Source organism: Mastigoproctus giganteus, chromosome 4, assembly GCF_048544385.1.
Source record: "Mastigoproctus giganteus isolate SK-2022 chromosome 4, ASM4854438v1, whole genome shotgun sequence".
Lineage (NCBI taxonomy): Eukaryota > Metazoa > Arthropoda > Arachnida > Uropygi > Thelyphonidae > Mastigoproctus > Mastigoproctus giganteus.
This window is the reverse complement of record NC_143578.1, coordinates 21,546,856-21,566,904: the sequence shown is the minus strand read 5'-3', so window position 1 is coordinate 21,566,904 and position 20,049 is coordinate 21,546,856. Positions and strand designations below refer to the sequence as shown.

The window sequence follows — 20,049 nt, the reverse complement described above, 5'->3', positions numbered from 1 at the left end:
TCACAGCAAACATTTTGCGAAATCAAGTTATTCCTATCTTTAAATCTTTGAAGCCAGTCACTGCTGCATTTGAAGTCACTAATCCCATGTTGCTGAGCTAGATAATTTGCCTTTTCTTGCAAAATCAGACCCGATATTGGCAAATTAGATGCACACATTGTTGGTACCACTCGAAAAGTTTTGTTTCAAGCGCCTCTTGTTTTGCACCGTGAATTCGTTTCCTATTTTTCACCGCTGCTACTGTGTCACGCACTTCAAGTCTTTTTTCGATTTTTCAGTATTGTAAATAAAGTAGGATGTTGTATTCCTTTGCAATGTTTGTTTTGCTTCTTTTCATCCTATCAGCCTCTTGTGTAATTTTTAGTTTAATTTCCAGGCTTAATTCTGTCCATTTATGTTTTGTCACCATAACATTGCTAGATAAGATTTAATATAAACAAATTTTAAATTAATTTAAAGACACAAGTTCTGAAAAAGACATCAACTCAGATAAAATGGCACAAAAAATAAGATTGCTGTATAAGATAGCAAAAGACTCTGAACTGGGGTAACAATTGCAACTAACCTTATTCCCATGGAGAGCGAGGGAGTGCATGTAAACAACTTAGAAATTTTTTTTTATTCTTTTGCTAATTTAACAACTCATCCTTTAGAAATATGTTTTTCAGAGTGCACTTGATGTTGTAGCTACCACAAACTGTTTCTGTTTATATAAAACTAATTTCTAACAAGTCAGTGCCATCCTTCCGGAAGTAGGGAGCCAGGTGGCTGGGGGCAATAACTGGATCGCTCTGCCAAGATTTGTATTAAACATACAAAGTGACAATATTTATTTCTCATTGGGTGAAAAAGAACTTTTTAATACATATTAACAGAATTTTGTAATAAACGAATATATTTATATAGAAAAGCTTATCCTTTCACAGGGGAGTGGTATGTGCTTCATATAAACGAGTGCGTTGTATAAGCTGAATTTGTATTAAACAGATTTTACTGTACTAACAAGTACAATTTATAGATTTCAATACTCGGTATTTCATTAAAATTTAATCCGGAATGAATATTCAAAAAAATAACCTGCATAATCTTGATGAATTCAACAAAAACACTGAAAAAAACTACTCATGCCAATAATGAACATGTTCTTTGTAGATCTGTAACACACACACGTCAATGCAAGCAAGGTAGACATTTCTTTCTCTTTAATAGCAAGAAATAATCAGAAGGCAGAAGAGAAACTGAATTGGACATGTGTTGCAAAATGAGGGATTGATGAAGGATGTGATGGAGAGAAAACCTGAAGAGGCTCACAGGGAGATTGTGGAAACCATGATAGATGAATTTAAAATGGATGGCGAATATGGAGAGATGAAGACAAGGGCTAAGGATAAGGAGATATAGACAAGTAGTTGTTGAATGTATACATGGACCTGTCCTTTGCAGAATACAAATAATGAATAATCATTATAACAAAATAATCTACAGTGGCAGACAAAAAAACTGCATCACCTGAAAAAAAAGTAACATTTGTAGTGAAACATATAAGATATTGTTTGATTACAGTCATTTTGTTTGTTGCAAAGCAAAGGTATTGCGTCAGATAATGCTTCTATTGCATCAGACAGTAATTGCAAAGTATTGCATCAACCGTTTCTATAAATATGGCATTGGAAGGGTATACATGCTCATTAGTATAATGTTTTGCAGAGGTGTAAGCATGGCTCCATATGTTCAGTTGACACCAGATCGTTGCAAGGCTGTAATTGCAGCTCGAGGAAACAAAATATTGAGGACTTCCAATACTACTTTCAATTCAACATTGTTATTTATTATACTCCTAATATCAGTGTATAAGCAAGAATGTTTGCTCTTTCTACTCTTTAATGCAACCCACACAACTGTCTGAAACAGAACATCAACTTTCAGTTAGAACTGCAATAGTTTTAGCATCTTCTACACAACTACCTATTATTTATACATTTAAATACCCATGGCTAATACCAATGCCATTTCATTGTATTGCATGCAAATGGTTTTAATAAAATTACTCGTCACTGAATTATTTAAGACAGATCTTTTTGGTGCGATCTCACAATCAGTTCAACCAGCAAGGCCTGGATTCCTCCCACCATGGAAAGCACATCGGTTAATCTGAATAAACATTATTCTTTCTTGCCATTAACATTTCATGAGCAATTTAAAGTCCAAACACTGAGAAAGGAAAAAGGAGAAAGAGGAAGTTGCTTCCTGAACAATGCTGCCAAGTGCAAGGCTAAGGTAACCACAAAGAATCAACAATTATTTTATGAACTGTCATCACATCTATTCTATTTTTCAGATATGGTCCCTCGGAGATTACTACTGTTTCTTGCCCAGAAAACATCATTTGAAAAAAAAAAAAAAAAAAAAAAAAAGATGAGGGGAATTTTCATAAAGACCTTTAGAAGTGATTATGTTGGACAAACATTGACTCATATTCAGACTACGTCATCTTTTCTAAGGTAGGCTAGAACCTTTTCCTTTTCAAATATTCCTTATAAAATAATGTAGTAGTAGTAGAGGCATGTGATGCAAGAAAGCAAGTGTATGAGCTTATGCAGCATCAGCCAAAAAAAAAAAATTTCACACATCCATTCCCTCTGAAAGTTTGTCCAGTTCCTCCTTGAATTTATTTAAGCTATCAACCCATGACAGATGGAAGTTCGTATTGTTCTTACAGTTATGAAATGGTTATAAAATAAGTCATAATATTAAATATATATTAATTTAATGCAATTTTTCAAATACTTATCCAAATACCATTCAAATCCATATTCCAACTCAGAAAGTAATTTTTTAACTTCAGATATTGATAAACAGAGAATAAATAATTTTATTGAAAAGACTCAAAATCTTTAAGACTGAGAAATAAACATTCAAATTAAATCAATTTGTACGTTGTCCAGGCCATGTTATGTCAAGAAGCTGGGTTTATGCTTGCCAAAATTTTTGGATATGTAAACCTTATCCAAAAATTTCTTTACTTCATACAACATGTCCCCCACCTTTTCTTTACTACTACTTAATGCATCATGAATAGTCAAACTAATAGAACAACAAACATATCTGCAGAAAGATTTATACCTCCGGGACAATTCCTCATTCATTTTACAACACAAATATTGGTTTCAGTTCAAATTTCAATGATGTTCATTTCCACTTACAGTCCACCAACTCCCACTTTTTCAAATAGATTGTTGTTCTTGTTATTTGGTTTTTAGGAGCATTAGCAAACTAAGGCCATATTGCTCTGGGGATATGCAGTAGTCATTTCCTGACCTTTCCGCATCCTCGGTATTTGGTGGTTACGGGCTCGAACCCCGGTCTGATCAAGAAGCGTGTGCTACGCACTGCTGCTCCTGCCCACCTGGCTACGGAGGCGCCTTTTCAAATAAAATCCCAATTATCAGTTGATTCAACCACTGCTCAATTCAGCTGTCCTCATTATTCACTTTATGATTCTTTTTTGCTTCAAAGGTGGCATTTCTACATAGGTCTGCTCTGATATTTCGCTCTCAGAGACTTAATAATTTGGAATCCACACTTTTCAATCTTCTCTGGCTTAAAATTAATATCAGATTGGTCCACTTGATATCGATGGTTCAACTGTTGATGTTCTTGCTCAGGTAGCTAACAAACTAATTGAGTATTTTGCATCTACAGTTATTCAGGGAGGGGAATGCCAGAGGTGAATTAAACCCTGGCAGTGAGCAAGATGATATTTTTTTTTTTTTTTTTTTTTTTATGTGAACCCCAAACACGAGAGGTATTAGAACCTATAGTACTTAGTACCGTGCTTGGGTTGGAGGTTGAGAAGATGAAAGAAGATATTTGTTGACATTGGATTGAACTTCTGTAGATTGTAATTTTCAGGAAATACGTATGAAGGAAGGTTGATCCAGAAAACGGCAGTTGAATGAATAAATGAGGAAGATGAAAAGTTGGTTCTGTGAGTTTGAAGTTGGACAGTAAATGGATGTTGGTGGCAGGACGTGTTCGGACTGTTTCGAAAGAGAGAGCGGGAATTATAGAAGCCAATTCAGAAGAATTGGCTTCTATAATTAATGGAAGTATCTGTAGAAGAGGCATGCAGCAGAAACAGTGCGTCTATGAGAAAGCGAGTGGAGAGACTCTGTTAGAGATGAATCATTAACTAACTGCGCTCTTCTGAATGGAATCAAGAAGCCTGAGAGAGGTTTTGGAGGCACCACTCCAGATGTGGGAACAATATTCCATGGCAAGGCGGATTTGCTATTTATACAGAGTGAGCAGCTGTTTGGAAGAAAAGTAACGCCGAGAGCGAAAGAGAAAACCAAGTTTTTTAGATGCAGAGGAAGCAATATTTGTAATGTGCTTGTGCCAAGAGAGATTAGAAGTCAGGGTAATCCCCAAAAGAGATATATCATTTTGCCTAGAAATCAGAGTGTCACTAAACATAAGCATAGGAGCAGAAGAATCCTTTTTGCAAGATATAAGACAAGACTGAGTTTTAGAAGGGTTGAAATCAACTAAGTTGTCTTTGCCCCACTGGAGAATTACCTGAAGATCGGCATTAAAGGAATTGGTAGCAGATTTTCGAGAAGTTGAAGCTGATTGAGCAGGACAAGGTTTCTCAAAATGGAAAGTTGAATGCAATGTGCTATCATCGGCAAAACTATGGATAGGATTTCCAGTCAATGGAAGAAGGTCATTGATATACAAGAGGAAAAGAGTGGGAGAAAGAACTGAACCTTGGGGGACACCGGCATTAGTGGAGAAGTAAGAAGACAGAGAGCCATCTACCATCACCCTCAGTGAGCGATCAGAGAGAAAACTGGATAACCAATTACTAAAAACAGTTGGCAAACCATAAGATGGAAGCTTGTTTAGAAGACCTTTATGCCAAACACGATCAAAAGCCTTTGAGATGTCAAGAGCAACTACTTGTTGTTGTTGTTGTTGTTGTTGTTTGGTTTTTAGGAGCATTAGCAACTAAGGCCATATTGCTCCAGGATATGCGGTGGTCATTCCTTAACCTTTCCGCATCCTCCGTATTTGGTGGTGACGGGCTCGAACCCCGGTCTAATCAAGAAGCGTGTGCTACGCACTGCTGCTCCTTCCCACCTGGCTACGGAGGCGCCCACAACTACTTGTGTTTCACCGAACCTTTCCATTGAATTAGTCCATAAATGGGTAACATAAGCCAGAATATATCACCAGTGGATCGACATTGACGGAATCCATACTGGCAATCGTTGATCAGACGGACGGTTTCTAGGTAGTTTAAAAGTTGGCGGTTAATTGATTTCTCCATTACTTTAGAAAGAATAGAAGTAATTGCAATGGGACGATAATTGGATGGGAGGGATTTGTCACCCTTTTTAGGAACTGGCTGGATATGAGCAAATTTCCGAGCAGAAGGAAAAACACCTTTGGAATAAGAAAGTGAGAAAAGGTGGCAAAGAATAGGAGTAAGTTCAGGAGCACAGGTTTTGAGAACAAGTGGAGAAATACCATCAGGACCTGGAGCTTTCTTAGCATCAAGATTCATCAAAATACTTCTGATATCTTTTTGATGGAAGACCACAGGAGGCATTGAATGGAGCGTGTTGCGAACGGTGGGAAGTGTTTTACCAAGATCATTAATACATGAGCTGGAAGAAAAATGGGATGCCAGCAGGTCAGCTTTATCCTTGGCTGAAGTGACAACAGAACCATCTGGTTTGGACAGAGGTGGGAGCAGAGATGGGCAAAAGTTGCAGCCAATAGCTTTGGCAAGAGACCAGAATGCTCGGCTACCATTAGGGCAAGAAGCAAGTTTTCTACTCTTAGCCTGTTCAAACTCTAGTTTGGAGTGATTAATAACTGCTTTACAATTGTTGAGAGCTTTGGTGTAGGAATAAAATGAAACTGAAGAATTAGAAACAAGCCAATTACGATAAGCAACATTCTTCTCTTGGACAGCCTTAGCACATTTATTGGAAAACCAAGGTTTAGATAAAGGACGAGATTTTAAAGTGGAGTGTGGGATAAAGGAATCCATTCCTGCAAGAATAATTTCACTGACACGATCTGAGCAAACATTGACATCAGAAGTTTTGAAACAGTAATCCGACCAAGGAAAAGAAGTCTCGCAGGTCATCCCATTTTGCATTCTTGTAATGCCAAACAACACGAGGTTGGGAATAGCCATGAGATAAAGGTTCCATTGGAGAAGAGGCAATTACCAAGTTGTGATCTGAAGTGCCTAAAGGACCTCTCACTTCGACAGTGTACTTAGAAGGGTTGTTTGTGAGAAAAAGATCAAGTGTATTGGCTGTATGATTAGGATTGTCCGGTATTCTTGTAGGTAAATGAACAATCTATGCTAGGTCATTAGTAATTGCAAAAGCCTCAGCATCTCGACCTGCTGGGTCAGTGTGACTAGAAAACGGAAGCCAGCTGGAGTTGTGAACATTAAAATCACCAAGGAAAATTACCTCACTGTTAGGAAAGTTGGACTGGAGAAAGTCAAGTTGCAAAGAGAGGAAGTCAAAGAGCTCCAAGTGATTAGTGGAGTTGGGAGAATGGTAGAGACAACAGATGAATTTGACACAATGATGTAGACAGATTTTAAGCCAGAGAAGATCAAAGAGAGGAGATTCCAAATTGCCAAGTCTCTGACAGGGAATATCAGAATGGACATATGCACAAGTACCACCTTTGAGGCGAAAGGAATCATACAGCGAATAATTTGGGCATCTGAGATGAGCAGTAGTTGAATCAACCGATAACTGAGATTCTTTCAGAAAAAGTACATGGGGTTTGCTAGACTGCAAGTGGAAATGGACATCGTTGAGATTAGAATTGAGACCACGTATATTTGTGAAATGAATTAGGAAGTCCTTGGGAGGTTTAGATCTTTTCGCAGATAAGCTTGCTCTATTAGTTTGACAACTCATGGTGTATTCAATAGTAAGAAAAAGTGGATGGGACATGCTGTATGAAGTAATGAAATTTTTGGATATTGCGTACATGTGCTAAGAATATACCCAGATCCTTGACATAACGTGGCCTCGAAAATGCTCTCCGCATACACACTACTCGGACTCCCTCCAGTCACTATCTGGCAGAGTAGAGGTAGCAAGATTATACACTAGCTGATCCAGAAGCCTCCTAGAGAGTTACCAATAGGTTCGGTCCGGTGTACTAACTAGCGGCCGGCCTGCGAACACCGTTTTAGAGCTGTACTCTCAAAATGTAAGGAATATTGGATCTCGCCACGATGTTCATCATAACCTCAAAAGTCATCAATCATACTGCATGATGAAAGAGATAGGGAAGGGTTGACTGGAACTTAGCTCTAGAGACTAAACATGGGTTCCACCACTTCAAGCCTCCAATAAGCAAAGTGGTGGTATTTCACCGGTTGATGAGAGTCATCTACCACCTAGTACTGCCTGGTAACATAGAGGGGCGGCGTTCCTCCATGTGGTGTGGGCGCCACACCTCGACCCTTGCTTACGTTGGTTCACACCTGGGTGGTCACCCACCATGTACTTGTGCATGGAGGTTATACCCAGGATTACTAACAGTCCCACCATCGTGAAGGTGCAAGCAGAGGATTTGGCTGTCACAGACCGTCCGGACTTCGCCGAAATTGGGTCCACTTAACTTGATGTCACCCGGATATCAGTTCCATCAGTGTTTTAGACTCCCAGGTAGCAAGTACAGCTTGTCTGGCATATCTGAGAGAATGTCTGTGACAACCTCAAAGTGGAGGAGAAATGTTGAAAATAAACATAAGAAAGGCACCTGGGATGGATGGAATCTATCCAGTTATATTAAAGGAGGCAGCAAAGGAAGTAAGCAAATGCTTAGCCATAATTATGAGAGCTTCCTTGGACTGAGGGGAGGCACCCATGGACTGGAGATGTACAAATGTGACCCCAATTCATAAAGGAGGATCAAAGGGCAACACAGATCTGTTAGTTTAACTTCTGTTCCAGGGAAATTAATGGAGGCACTGGCTGAAGAAGCACTGCAGGACCATCTAGACAAGACTTCAGTTATAGCTCAGACACAGAATGGGTTTGTTAAGGGGAAGTCTTGTCTGACCAATTTCATTGGATACTATGGTGTGGTCACAAAGGAACTGGATGCAAAGAATAATTTTGATATCATATAATTGGATCTTAGAAAGGCTTTTGATACTGTTGCACATAGAAGACTACTGAACAAATTGAAGTAGTGTGGCATTGGAAGCAAATTGCTGCTATGGATAAAGGGATGGTTGAGTGGGAGAAGACAGAGTGGTAATCAATGGACGCTGCTCTTCATGGACTCATGTTATTAGTGGAGTTCCCCAGGGTTCAGTGTTATGTCCACTGTTGTTTTCTGTATTTATTAATGATACTAATGATGGTATCGCAGGTGGTTTAATATTCAAGTTTACAGACGATACAAAGATCGGCAGGGTTGTTAATGACAGTACACTGCTGCAACAGGATCTAGAAAAGTTGAGTAGATGGGCTGAGAGGTGGCAACTAAAGTTTAACATTGACAAATATAATGTACTGCATATGGAAAGCAGTAACCCCACAGTAACGTATCAACTGTGTGGTACTACACTGACAGTTATAGAGAATGAAAAGGACCTGGGGATAATTGTGCAGGCAGATATGAATTTTTCTGAGCAGTGCAGATGGTCTGCAAGAGTAGCTCATGGTGTCTGGTCAATGATATACAGGAATTTTTCAAGCAGGGATAGGGACGTGATTATCCCCTTGTAAAAGGCAATGGTCAAGTCACACCTTGAGTACTGCATACAGGTATGGAGGTCTCATTTTAAGAAGGATGGGCAACAAGATTAGTAAATGGAACAAAAAGTTTCTTTTATGAAGAAAGGCCTTGAACGGATTGAGCATGCTCAATGCTGATGGGATTCTTCCTCTTGCTCAGATTACAAACTTGAGGAGGCATAGATTCAAACTGAGGAAAGACAGTTGTAGGATAGGTGTGCAGAAGTTTGCATTTAGCCAGCAGGTAGTTGACTGCTGGAACAAACATCCATCTGTCGTTGTAGAAGTTGATAGCTTAAATATATTCAAGGCAGAACTAGACAAACACTTGGAGCAAGTGGATGGGTGAAATAAGAAGGGGCGTTTTTTGGCTGATGCTATATAAGCTTGCTTTCTTGCATCATGTGTCTTTACTAATGCTAAAATCTCTCTACCCCATTCTGTAAAATTCATCTGTTGTCTCTATTGATCTCCCAATTGAACTAGTCACTTGCAACTCAATGACTTCATCTCTTTGAAACTCAACTTTCTCCAGTCCCACTTTCCTAATAACAGTGAGGTAATTTTCTCTTGGTGATTTTACTGTTTATAGCTCCAGCTGAATTCAGTTTTCTACTCACATGGACCCATCTAGTCGAGACGCTGAGGCTTTTGCAATTATTAATGACCTCACACAGATTGTTCATTTGCCTACCAAATTACCAGACAATCCAACACCCATCCAATACTCTTGATTTTTTTCTCGCAGACAACTATTCAAAGTACATGGTCACGGTGAATGAACCTATGGGCACCTCAGATCACAACTCAGTGATAGTCTCTTCTAGAATGGCTTTCTCTTATGACCATTCTTATCCTTGTCTTGTTTGGCATTATATGAATGCATAATGGGATGATCTCTGTTTTATTCTCGTTTTCCTCAGTTGGATTACTGTTGAAAGTCTTCTGACGTCAACCTTTGCTCAGATAGTGTCAGTGAAATTATTTTTGTAGGGATAAAATCCTTTATTCCACACTCAACCTTAAAATCTCGCCGTTTATCTAAATCTTAGTTTTCCAATAAGTGTGCTAAGGATGTTCAAGATAAGAATATTGCATATCGCAATGGCTTGCATCCAAATCTCCAGGTTCATTTTCTGCCCATATTAAAGATCGCAACAATTGTAAAGCAGTTATTAATCGGTCCAAACTAGATTCTGAACAGGCTAAGAGTAGAAAATTTGCATCTTATCAGTCAAGCATTCTGGTCTCTTACCAAAGCTACTTACTGGCTGCAACTTTTGCCTCTGTTAAAACCTGATGGCTTTATTGCCTCCTCAGCTAAACATAAAGCCAATTAATTAGCATCCTGCATTTCTTCTAACTCTTGTATTGACAATCTTGTAGATTACCTCCCACCATGCCAAGTAGACTTCAGTCTTCTGTCAAAAGGATGTTAAAAGAATTATGAACAATCTCGATGCCCAAAAAGCTCCACATACTGATGGTATTTCTCCACTTGTTACCAAAACCCGTGCACCTCAGCTTATTCCTGTTGTGTCGCCTTTTTACACTTTCTTATTCCACTGGTGTTTTTCCATATATAGCCTGTTCCTAAAAAGGGTGAAAAATCCTTCTCATCCAATTATTGTCCCATTGTATTTACTTTTACTCTTACCAAAGTAATGGCTTTATCCATTAACTGCCAACTCTTGAACTATATCAAAAGCTTCCATCTGATTGATCATCAATATGGATTCTGTCAGTATCAATCCACAGATGATATACTAGCTTATGTTACCCATCTAGGGGCAAATTCAATGGAAAAGTTTAGTGAAATTTAAGCAGTTGCTCTTGACAATGCTAAAGCTTTTGATTGTATTTGGCATAGTGGTCTTCTAAACAAGCTTTCATCTTATGGAGTACAGTCATTCCTCGTATAGCACGATAGTTGTGTTCCTAGAAACCCTCGTGCAATATAAACAACAGGCCCTATGGGAAAAACAGGGTTAGTTGCCGACCACCCAAGATTGAACACACATTTGTAACCAAAACATTGCCAAACACAATAAATAATCGTAATAAAATACGTAAGTATTTTATTACGACTATTACGTAATAAAATATTGCTAATGCTTTTGCTTCTATCATAAGCAAACTTGTTTTTTGTTTGATTTTCTATCCAAACAGATGACAGCCATTCCATCTCTTCCAATTCTTTGTGTATTAATCTAATGGATTTTAATTACACTTTGAGTTGTTCCTGCTATGAAAGTTGTTTTTATCTTCTCTGCATTCTTTGTAATTCTCGGCGTTGCCTCATTTAGGTCTGTAGCACGTGCAATATCACATGGTCTTTCATTTAGCTCAATTTCATATTCATATTTTAATATTTCATATTTTTTCTCTATCGACAGAGGCGGACTGGCCATGAACTTACCGGAGAAACTCTGGTGGGCCGGAGGCCGGTGTGATTTTGGCCATAAACCATAGTATGAGGCCATTATAAATTTTCCCGGGTAAGGATTTTTGACCCAATCTACCTCTGTTTATCAATATTGCTTTTCTTTTTCTCTCTGAATCTCCAGTGTCTTCACCAGGACACTTCCTTTTCACACCTTTTAAGTATTTCACTCATTTTTAGGGAATAAAGCACAATTACAAAATGAGGAGGCATGCTTGATAAACATAAACAAAGCGGCGCACGTGTAGCAACTGAATAAACAACACCGTAAAGGCAGAGATACACTATCAACACCTCACATTTTACTAAAGCACATTTCTGGGGGTTACTATCATAAAACAATAAAAACAATTTCCAGTTGCGTTTCTGCTAGTGGAATCTGTTATAAACTGGTAGTAAACTCAATCTAATTGCATTTGAGATTATACCGATGGCTGAAATTGTGTTGGTTTTTACGTTATGGTGAAATGTGTTTCCCCTTCACTGTTATAAAAAACAAATACATTTTCAGAATCTTCTCTTCATTCCTATCGTGTTGTGTTCAGTTGGGGTGATTCCGCGTTCGACTGCCATTTCTTGTAAACACAAAGGCGAATCGTGCATAAGCGAATTCGGCTTGTGTTATATAAGATATCGTTCCCCTATTTATAAATCGTGTATGATTGAATTTGTGTAGTGTAAACATGTGTTATACGAGGACTGACTGTACTAACTATTTTTTTTTTTTTTTTTCAATTCGGTATCTTCTCTCTGACTGCTTGCTGTGAGTGACATTAGACAGCTCTCTATCATCTAATTTCTCTACTAATGTTGATGTCCCCCAAGGTTCAGTTCTTTTTCCCACTCTTACTCTAGTACATCAATGGTCTTTTTCCACTGAATAGAAATCCAATCCACAGTTTTGCAGATGGTAGCACATTGCATTCCACGTTCAGTTTGAGGAACCTTTCCCTGTACAAACTTCAAATTCTCAAATACCCATCACCAATTTCTCATTGATGGTGGATGTTTTCTGATTTCCAGGTAATACTCCAATGGGGTAAAGATAATTTAGTTAATTTAAATCCCTCTAAAAGTCATTCCTGCCTTATTTCCCCCCAAAAAAAAAGTATATTGCTTCAATGCTTACATTTGATTTCAATGCTTACTTTGATGACACTCAGATTTCTAAGACAAGGTCACATATCTCTATTAGGGACTACCCTAACTTCTAATCTCTCTTTGCATAAGCACATCACAAATATTGCTTCTCTGCATCTAGAAAACTTTTTTTTTCTCTTTCAATGGCATTACTTTTCATCTAAACAACTACTTATTCTGTACAAATCTCAAATATGTTCTATCATGGAATACTGTTTGCACATCTGGGGTGGTACTCCCAAAACTTCTCTCATGCTTCTAGACTCTGTTCAAAAGAGAGCAATCAAGTTAATTAATGACCCATCTCTTACAAAGTCTCTCCACTCTGCCTCACAGACATACTGTTTCTGCTGCATGCTGTTTCTATAGATACTTCCAAGGGCACCGTCTTTCTGAATCGTTTCTGTAATTCTTTCTCTTTCAAACCAATCTGAACACATGCCACGATAAATTAACATCCATTTACTGTCCAACTTCAAACTCACAGAACCAACTTTTCTTCTTCCTCATTTATTCTTTCAACTTTCATTTTCTGGAACAACATTCCTCCACATGTATTTCCTGAAAATTACAATCTTCAATTCTTGTAGACTGAAAGTAACAGCAACACATATTTAAATTTGTGTTGTTTACTAAAGTATACAATACATATTTGGATGATTTATGCCATTGATGGTCAAAGAAGAAATGAACATTGTTTCACTTGTTTGATTTTTTGATCTTTGGAATGTTGGAGTTGTCCACTGCAGACTGATGTTTTGTTTTTGATTTATTTATATATTGGAAACAATGTACTGCAGATTACTATTCACTGAAAAATCGAGATATTTTGTCCAGCTTCCCTGGAAAGATCAAAACAAATGTCATGTTGTTATGGTTTATACTGATCATTTGAAATCGGAGGAAAACACTTTCCTTTCCTCATGTTCCAATTTTCTTTCAAAATGAGTTCAAATGTTTTTTTTTATTTAAATTTAATTTCTTGGCCATCATTCTTTCACTTTATCATTTTGTGAACAAGCTAAATCTCTGACTTTTCAGCACATTTACCTGTTTTGTCATATCCTGCATGTGACTGGACATGACAGAACTGGTAAACTGGCCGTATAAGTACTCTATGCATCATCATGTACTTCTTGCCTACTTTCTTAAACTTTTTGTTCTAGTCAAAATCTTTTTGCAGTTAATTATGAATCCCCACAAATATCTTTTAACAAGGTACATGTCTCACTTGCAAATGTATTTAACTTCAAACAAAATTTGACATTAAACCTTTCATGCTTTATATTTTGTGGAAGACAGGACTGACTGGCTGTCCTTGAATGTACTACTGCTGCAATGGAAACAAATGCCAAAATATCGGCTGCTATGACTGTTCCTTTGCTTTCACAACCACAGGAAATTCAGTTGCTTTATTTTAGTTGTATATCATATTTTACCTAATATAACAGGATCTTTGTATAAAAATACAATAAATATTTTTAACTCATACATCTTATCTATAAACACAGCCTTCAAAAAGTTGAGTTTTCTAGTGTACATCTTATCCAGGTTCCCTCACATATATCCTTGGAGGATCAATCATTAAATAAATTAAAGAACTAATAAACTCAGAAAATTGTTTAAGTACAATGATAATAAATTATAAATATTTTAAAAGCGGTCTCAGATATGAAGTATTTAAGGTTAGTCATTAATAATTTAATGAATTTCCATTAGTTGAGACAAGTACTTAATATTTCATGCATTTATTTTAATATTTGGTTTTATTACAGAGAAAATAAAAAGTCATTAAACAAACCATAATCTTTTTCTTCATCTAGAAACTCTCTGCACTGGGTATAGCATCTCTCACAGAGACCATTTTTGAAAGCTTTTGTCCCGCATCCACTTGTGGTAATTGTGATTATCTTGTGACCTACCATCCAACTACTACTTTGCCCTTTTTCTAGCAAGAAATCTGCTACAACAGACCTATAAAATCATAGTTAAAACAATGTTGATTAAACAGAGAATGAGATATTAATTTATTCAATTTTTATATAAAGGAAAATAATGTTCTTCAATAAGTTTTATAATACTACAGGACTGCTGGAGTATTTCAATGCAGCAGATGAAATAAAAATTCACAAGCTTAGCCTGCATTTGATTTTGATTGCAGAGAGAGACTTTCAGCTCTCACTGAAGACAAAGTACAAGTAATTGGCACCAAGGTTTAGGATTATGTTCAAGTTAGAGACAATTTAGAGATATACAGTCAAAGCTCTTTATAGCGACCCTCTTTTTTTAATGTCCCAACATATTATAAAGTCCTACGTGGTTGATCCTGGCCAATTTTTAATTAACCTAATGCTATTTTACATTCAGTATAAAAACATTGAAAATAAAAGGATTTCTCCAAAATGATCATAAATTTCTACCTCAATCTGAATTTTTACTTTTTTATTACAATATTTGTGTTTAAAAATGGCAGATTGCTTCAAATATATTGAAATAATTGACAAGCTTGAAGCCTGACTGAGAAAACATTTGTTAAGATTATCCATGATCTTTTCTCACAGTGCAGTAATGAAATGAACAGTGGCTAGAAGTTAATTTCATTAGTTAGTGTATTGGTATGCCTCCAGGAAAGCATATAGCTTTGACAATCACAGACAAAATTAGGATTTTGCAAGCTTTAGATAATGTGTGCAGTCTAAGACCGACATTGCCAACCAGTTCGGCATTCCTAAAGGTGCTCTGTTGACTATTCTGAAAGATCGGAAAAAAGATTGAAAGTTTAGAGTAATCAGCTGCACCGGGTAGGATTTGAGCACGAAAGGCAAAGCATCCAGATCCTGAAAAAGTACTTTTAGAATGGCTAATGATGTGTGCAAAAACCATTCCCATAGATGGTAATCTTTTAAAAGCTAAGGCTGAATCATTTGTGCCTTGAATGGATATTTAAGAATTTAAAACTTCGGATGGATGGTTCCAGAAATTTAACTCATCATGGCCTGTCTTTCAAAAAAGAAAAGTGTGTGGAAAAATACAGCTGTGCAGATTGAGGCTACAAAGGAATGGAAGGAAAATCATTTAAAAAATGTTCTGTTGACATACAACCACAATAACGTCTTCAATGCTAATTAAACTGAACTCTTTTTTAAACTGCTACCAGATAAAACACTTACATTTAAAGGAAAGAAATGTAGTGGAGGGAAAAAAGGCCAAACAACAAATTACCATTCTCCTGGCAGCAAACATCTCTGGCACAGAGAAGTTTCGTCCTTTAATCAGTGGGAAAGCCCAGAAGCCTCTGTGCTTCAAATGTCAGGTGGATGCCCTCGAAGTAAATAAATGGGGAGCACTCATCAATTTCTCAGCTGCCCAACTCAATGCCAGAGCACACTCTTATGCACCAGGCAACAAAGTGGAAACTTTCAGGGCAGAATGCGCTGATCCCACAGGAGCTAGTTATTGCTGGTGAATTGTCAGGGAAACAGGAAATATATTGTGCAAAAAGGATAGGTGGAATAGGATCAGGGTGTCTGTCAGGGGCAAAAGCTGATGACGATGTAGAGCAGATATCATCTTTTAAGGGCACAAAAGGTGATATCGTTGTACACATTGGCAATAATGACATTAAGTGTAGGAGATCTGAGGATTTGCTTAACAAGTACAGGTCAATGTTGAAAAAAGGTCTCGAGTTAAAGGTAAATTTGAAAAGTGCCTGCAATCCTGCCCAGAAACGATAGGAGGCAGTATATGATGAGAGCCTTATCAATCAATCCAGCCCTGGAGAGATTGTGCAGGGCTCATGGGGTAGAATTCTCAGCATTGTCTGTGTTTGTTAACAAGAGATATTCCTTCTAGAGGGATAGGATACACTTAAATAGAAGGGGTGCAAGAATATTTGTTGTTGCTATCGAGGCAATGTTAGGTGGGTTGGAAAACAGCTAGCTTCAGGGGGATTCAAAGACTAATAGATTAACAGTAGCTGCAGGCAGAGGTGAAAATGTTTCTTGCACTGCTTCTATTGGAAAGAGCAGCAGCCCAGAAAGCCAGTTGCTGTGGATTTCAGGAACTGCCGGGGGTCATGAAACAAGTAAATACATGGGCTGTGTTAGAATAACTAAGAGTAAGAACAGGTGCATGTATACTTACATGAACACCAATACTAGGAGTATAGTAAATAAATTTGATGAATTTGAAGTGCTGGTTAAGACATCCAAGGCAGATATTATCGAAATATCAGAGATGTAGTAATACTCAGATATAAGGGATGCAGAATTGGAATTTAGGGAAAACAATGTGTACAGAAAGGAAAGACAGGATAGGAAGGAAGGAGGAGTTATGTTGTTAGTTAAGAAACATATAAAATATAAGGAAGTGCATCCAGTTGATATAGATGGACATAGTACAGTTGAGTCAGTTTGGTGTGACATAAGCATTGGGAAAGCAAAAATGAGGGTAGGAGTTTGTTATAGGCCTAATGACTCTCAAGAGTACAATAAACAATTATACAGAGAAACAGAGTGGGCCAGTAAATCAGTGTGTTATAATGGGGGATTTTAACTTCCCAGATATTGACTGGAATTTGTGGATTGGTCACTCACACACTAGCAAGGCTTTTGGGGATTTATTGGATGACTGTTTTCTACAGCAGCATCGGGAGGTAACTAGAGGAAATAATACTCTTGATCTGATTATCAGTAGAGATTCTTCATGCATTAAGAATCTGCAGATAAAGGAACCACTAGGTGTCAGTGATCACAGTGTGCTGCAGTGGGATTTACTTAAAGATGTAACTACCATCAGTGGTAAAGGGAAGGGTTTTTGCTTTCGTAAAGGCGAGTACAGTGGTCTCAAAGATTTTTTAGGTTCTGTACAATGGGACCAACTGAAGATGTTACCAACAGCAAATTCTAAATGAGAAGCATTCAAGGAAGTAATTTTGTAAGCTACTAGGCTTCTTGTTCCAACTAGGAAATACTGCTCTAGGTTTAAGCCCAAATGGATGTCAGATAAACTAATGAGACATGTGGGATGCAAATAAATTGTCAGGCGAGACAGAAGCCTATGGTAGATACAAGCCAGTCTGTAATCAAGACACAAAGTTGCTGAAGTTAGGCAAGTGAAGGCAGATTAGGAAACATTTTTTGGCAAAGGATGCAAAGAAAAACAGCAAAGATTTCTTTACTTATATAAACTGTAAAAGGAAAGGGATGAATCAGATTGGTCCACTTGATATTAATGGTTTGACTGTAGATGATCATTCTCAGATAGCTGCAGAATTAAATGAGTATTTTGCATCTACATTCACACACGAGGAGTTATTCAAGGAGGAGAGGGCCAGATGTTTATCAAACTCTAACAGGGGGTTAAATGATTTCATAATAACTGAGAGCAAAGTGGAGGAGAAATTGTTGAAGTTAAACACAAGAAAGGCACCTGGGGAGGATGGAATCTATCCAGTTATATTAAAGGAGACAGCAAAAGAAGTAAGCAAACCTTTAGCCATAATTATGAGAGCATCCTTGGATTCGGGGGAAGTTCCCATGGACTGGAGATGTGCAAATGTATCTCCAATTCACGAAGGGGGGAATCAAAGGGTGACACGAGTAATTACACACCAATTGGTTTTACTTCTGTTCCAAGGAAATAATAATGGAAATAATGGAGTCACTGGTTAAAGAAGCATTGCAGGATCATCTAGACAAGAGCAGTAATAATTCAGACTCAGCATGGGTTTGTCAAGGGGAAGTCTTGTCTGACCAATCTATTAGATACTATGATGTGGTCACAAAGGAACTGAATTCAAAAAATAATTTTGATATCATATACTTGGATTTCAAAAAAGCTTTTGATACTGTTGCACATGGAAGACTACTGTACAAATTTGAGCAGTATGGCATTAAGGGCAAGTTGCTACAATGGATAAAAGGATGGTTGAGTGAGAGAAGACAGAGTGGTGATCAATGGGTACTGCTCTATGTGGACTAATGTTATTAGTCGTGTCCTCATGGTTCGGTGTTGGGCACATTGTTGTTTTGTATATTTATCAATGATATTGATGAAGGTATATCAAGCTTAATGTCAAAGTCTACAGATGATACAAAGGTTGGCAGGGTTGTTAATAACAGGAATAATAGTATTCTGCTGCAACAGGATCTGGAAAAGTTGGGTAGATGGTCTGAGAAGTGGCAACTGAAGTTTAACATTGACAAATGCAAAGTACTGCATATGAGTAGCAGTAACCCCAGATAAATATACCAACTATGTGGTGTTATGTTCAGGGTAGTGGAGAATGAAAGAGAGATGGGGGGGGTAATTATGCAGTCAGATATGAAGTTTTCTGAGCAATGCAGACAGGCTACCAGAGTAGGTCGGGGGGGGTCTTGTCAATAATACACAGGAATTTTGCGAGCAGGGATAAGGTGGTGATTATCCACTTGAATAAGGCAATGGTCAGGCCACACCTTGAGTACTGTGTACAGGTCTGGAAATCTCATTTTAGGAAGGATGTAGAGTTGCTAGAACGAGTATAGAGAAGGGCAACAAGACTGGTGAAGGGAACAAAGGAGTGCTCTGATGAAGAAAGGCTTAAGTTCTGCAAATTGCAGCATCTGGAGACTAGGCACTTGTGAGGCGAACTGATCGAGGTGTATAAGGCCTTCAATGGATTGTGTAGGCTCAATGCTGATCGGATTGTTCCTCTCTCAGATTACAAACCTGAGGGGAGCATAGATTCAAACTGAGGAAAGACTGTTGTAGAATAGATGTGCGGATTTTTGCCTTTAGCCAGAGGGTAGTTGATTGCTGGAACAAACTATCAGCTGTTGTTGTGGAAGACGATAGCTTAAACAAATTCAAGGCAGAACTAGACAAACATTTGGAATGAATGGTTCAGTGAAATGGGAATGTTTTTTTTTATTTATTTTTGGCTGATGCTATATAAACTTGCTTCCTTGGATCATGTGCCTCTATTAATGCTAATGCATCAAGCAAACCAAATGGAATGGATGACTTCACAAATCTATGAAAAATGGATCAGAGATTTATATCGCAGGATAAGTGAGAAGAATAGAAAAATTTTGCTATTTCTAGATAACTGCTTTTTTTTTTTTTTTTTTTTTTTTGTAGTTGTTGGCGCATCAGCTTCTGTGGCCATAATGCACCTCCCAAGGTTTTTGCAGTACTCTGATCCAAGCCCGAGGCGGGATTCAAACCCGCGACCTTTGGGTTGCCAGGCAGGCACTTTACCCACCCGGCTAGCCCGGTCGGCCTATTGGTATTGGTATTGTTATTTCTGGCGCAAGGGCTACTAGGGCCATATTGCGCCTATCAAAGGTATGGAGTTCAGACATTGTGATTATAGAATCATATCAGATGCGATCATATAGTTGTATCTCTTTGAGGAAGCAGAAAAATTCTTGAAGATTTGCATCATTGCCTATAATATGACGAAGTGTTAAAGGATCTTGAAGATTTCGTATAATACTGAATGAGGATTTTCGGGCGTCACTGTATAGTGTACAATCAATGAGAATGTGTTTGATTGTGAGAAAAGCGTTACAGTGCGTACACTTAGGAGGATCGTCTCCTGTGAGTAGATAAAGATGGGTGAGGTGACTGACCGATTCGCGCTCTGGACAGGAGCACTTCTTCCCTTCTGCTTACACGGAAACT

General features: G+C 37.9%; 1 protein-coding gene across 2 annotated transcripts in view; it reads right to left on the bottom strand.

Moving 5' to 3' along the window:
- The window catches only part of gig (TSC complex subunit tuberin), a 613,633-nt gene that overhangs the window by 163,071 nt on the left and 430,513 nt on the right, over positions 1–20,049 (bottom strand). For both annotated transcript variants that reach the window (XM_090372592.1, XM_090372593.1), the window contains exon 28: positions 14,183–14,355. In XM_090372592.1, coding sequence (XP_090228718.1) covers positions 14,183–14,355 — 173 coding nt within the window. The remainder of the gene's footprint in view (positions 1–14,182; positions 14,356–20,049) is intronic.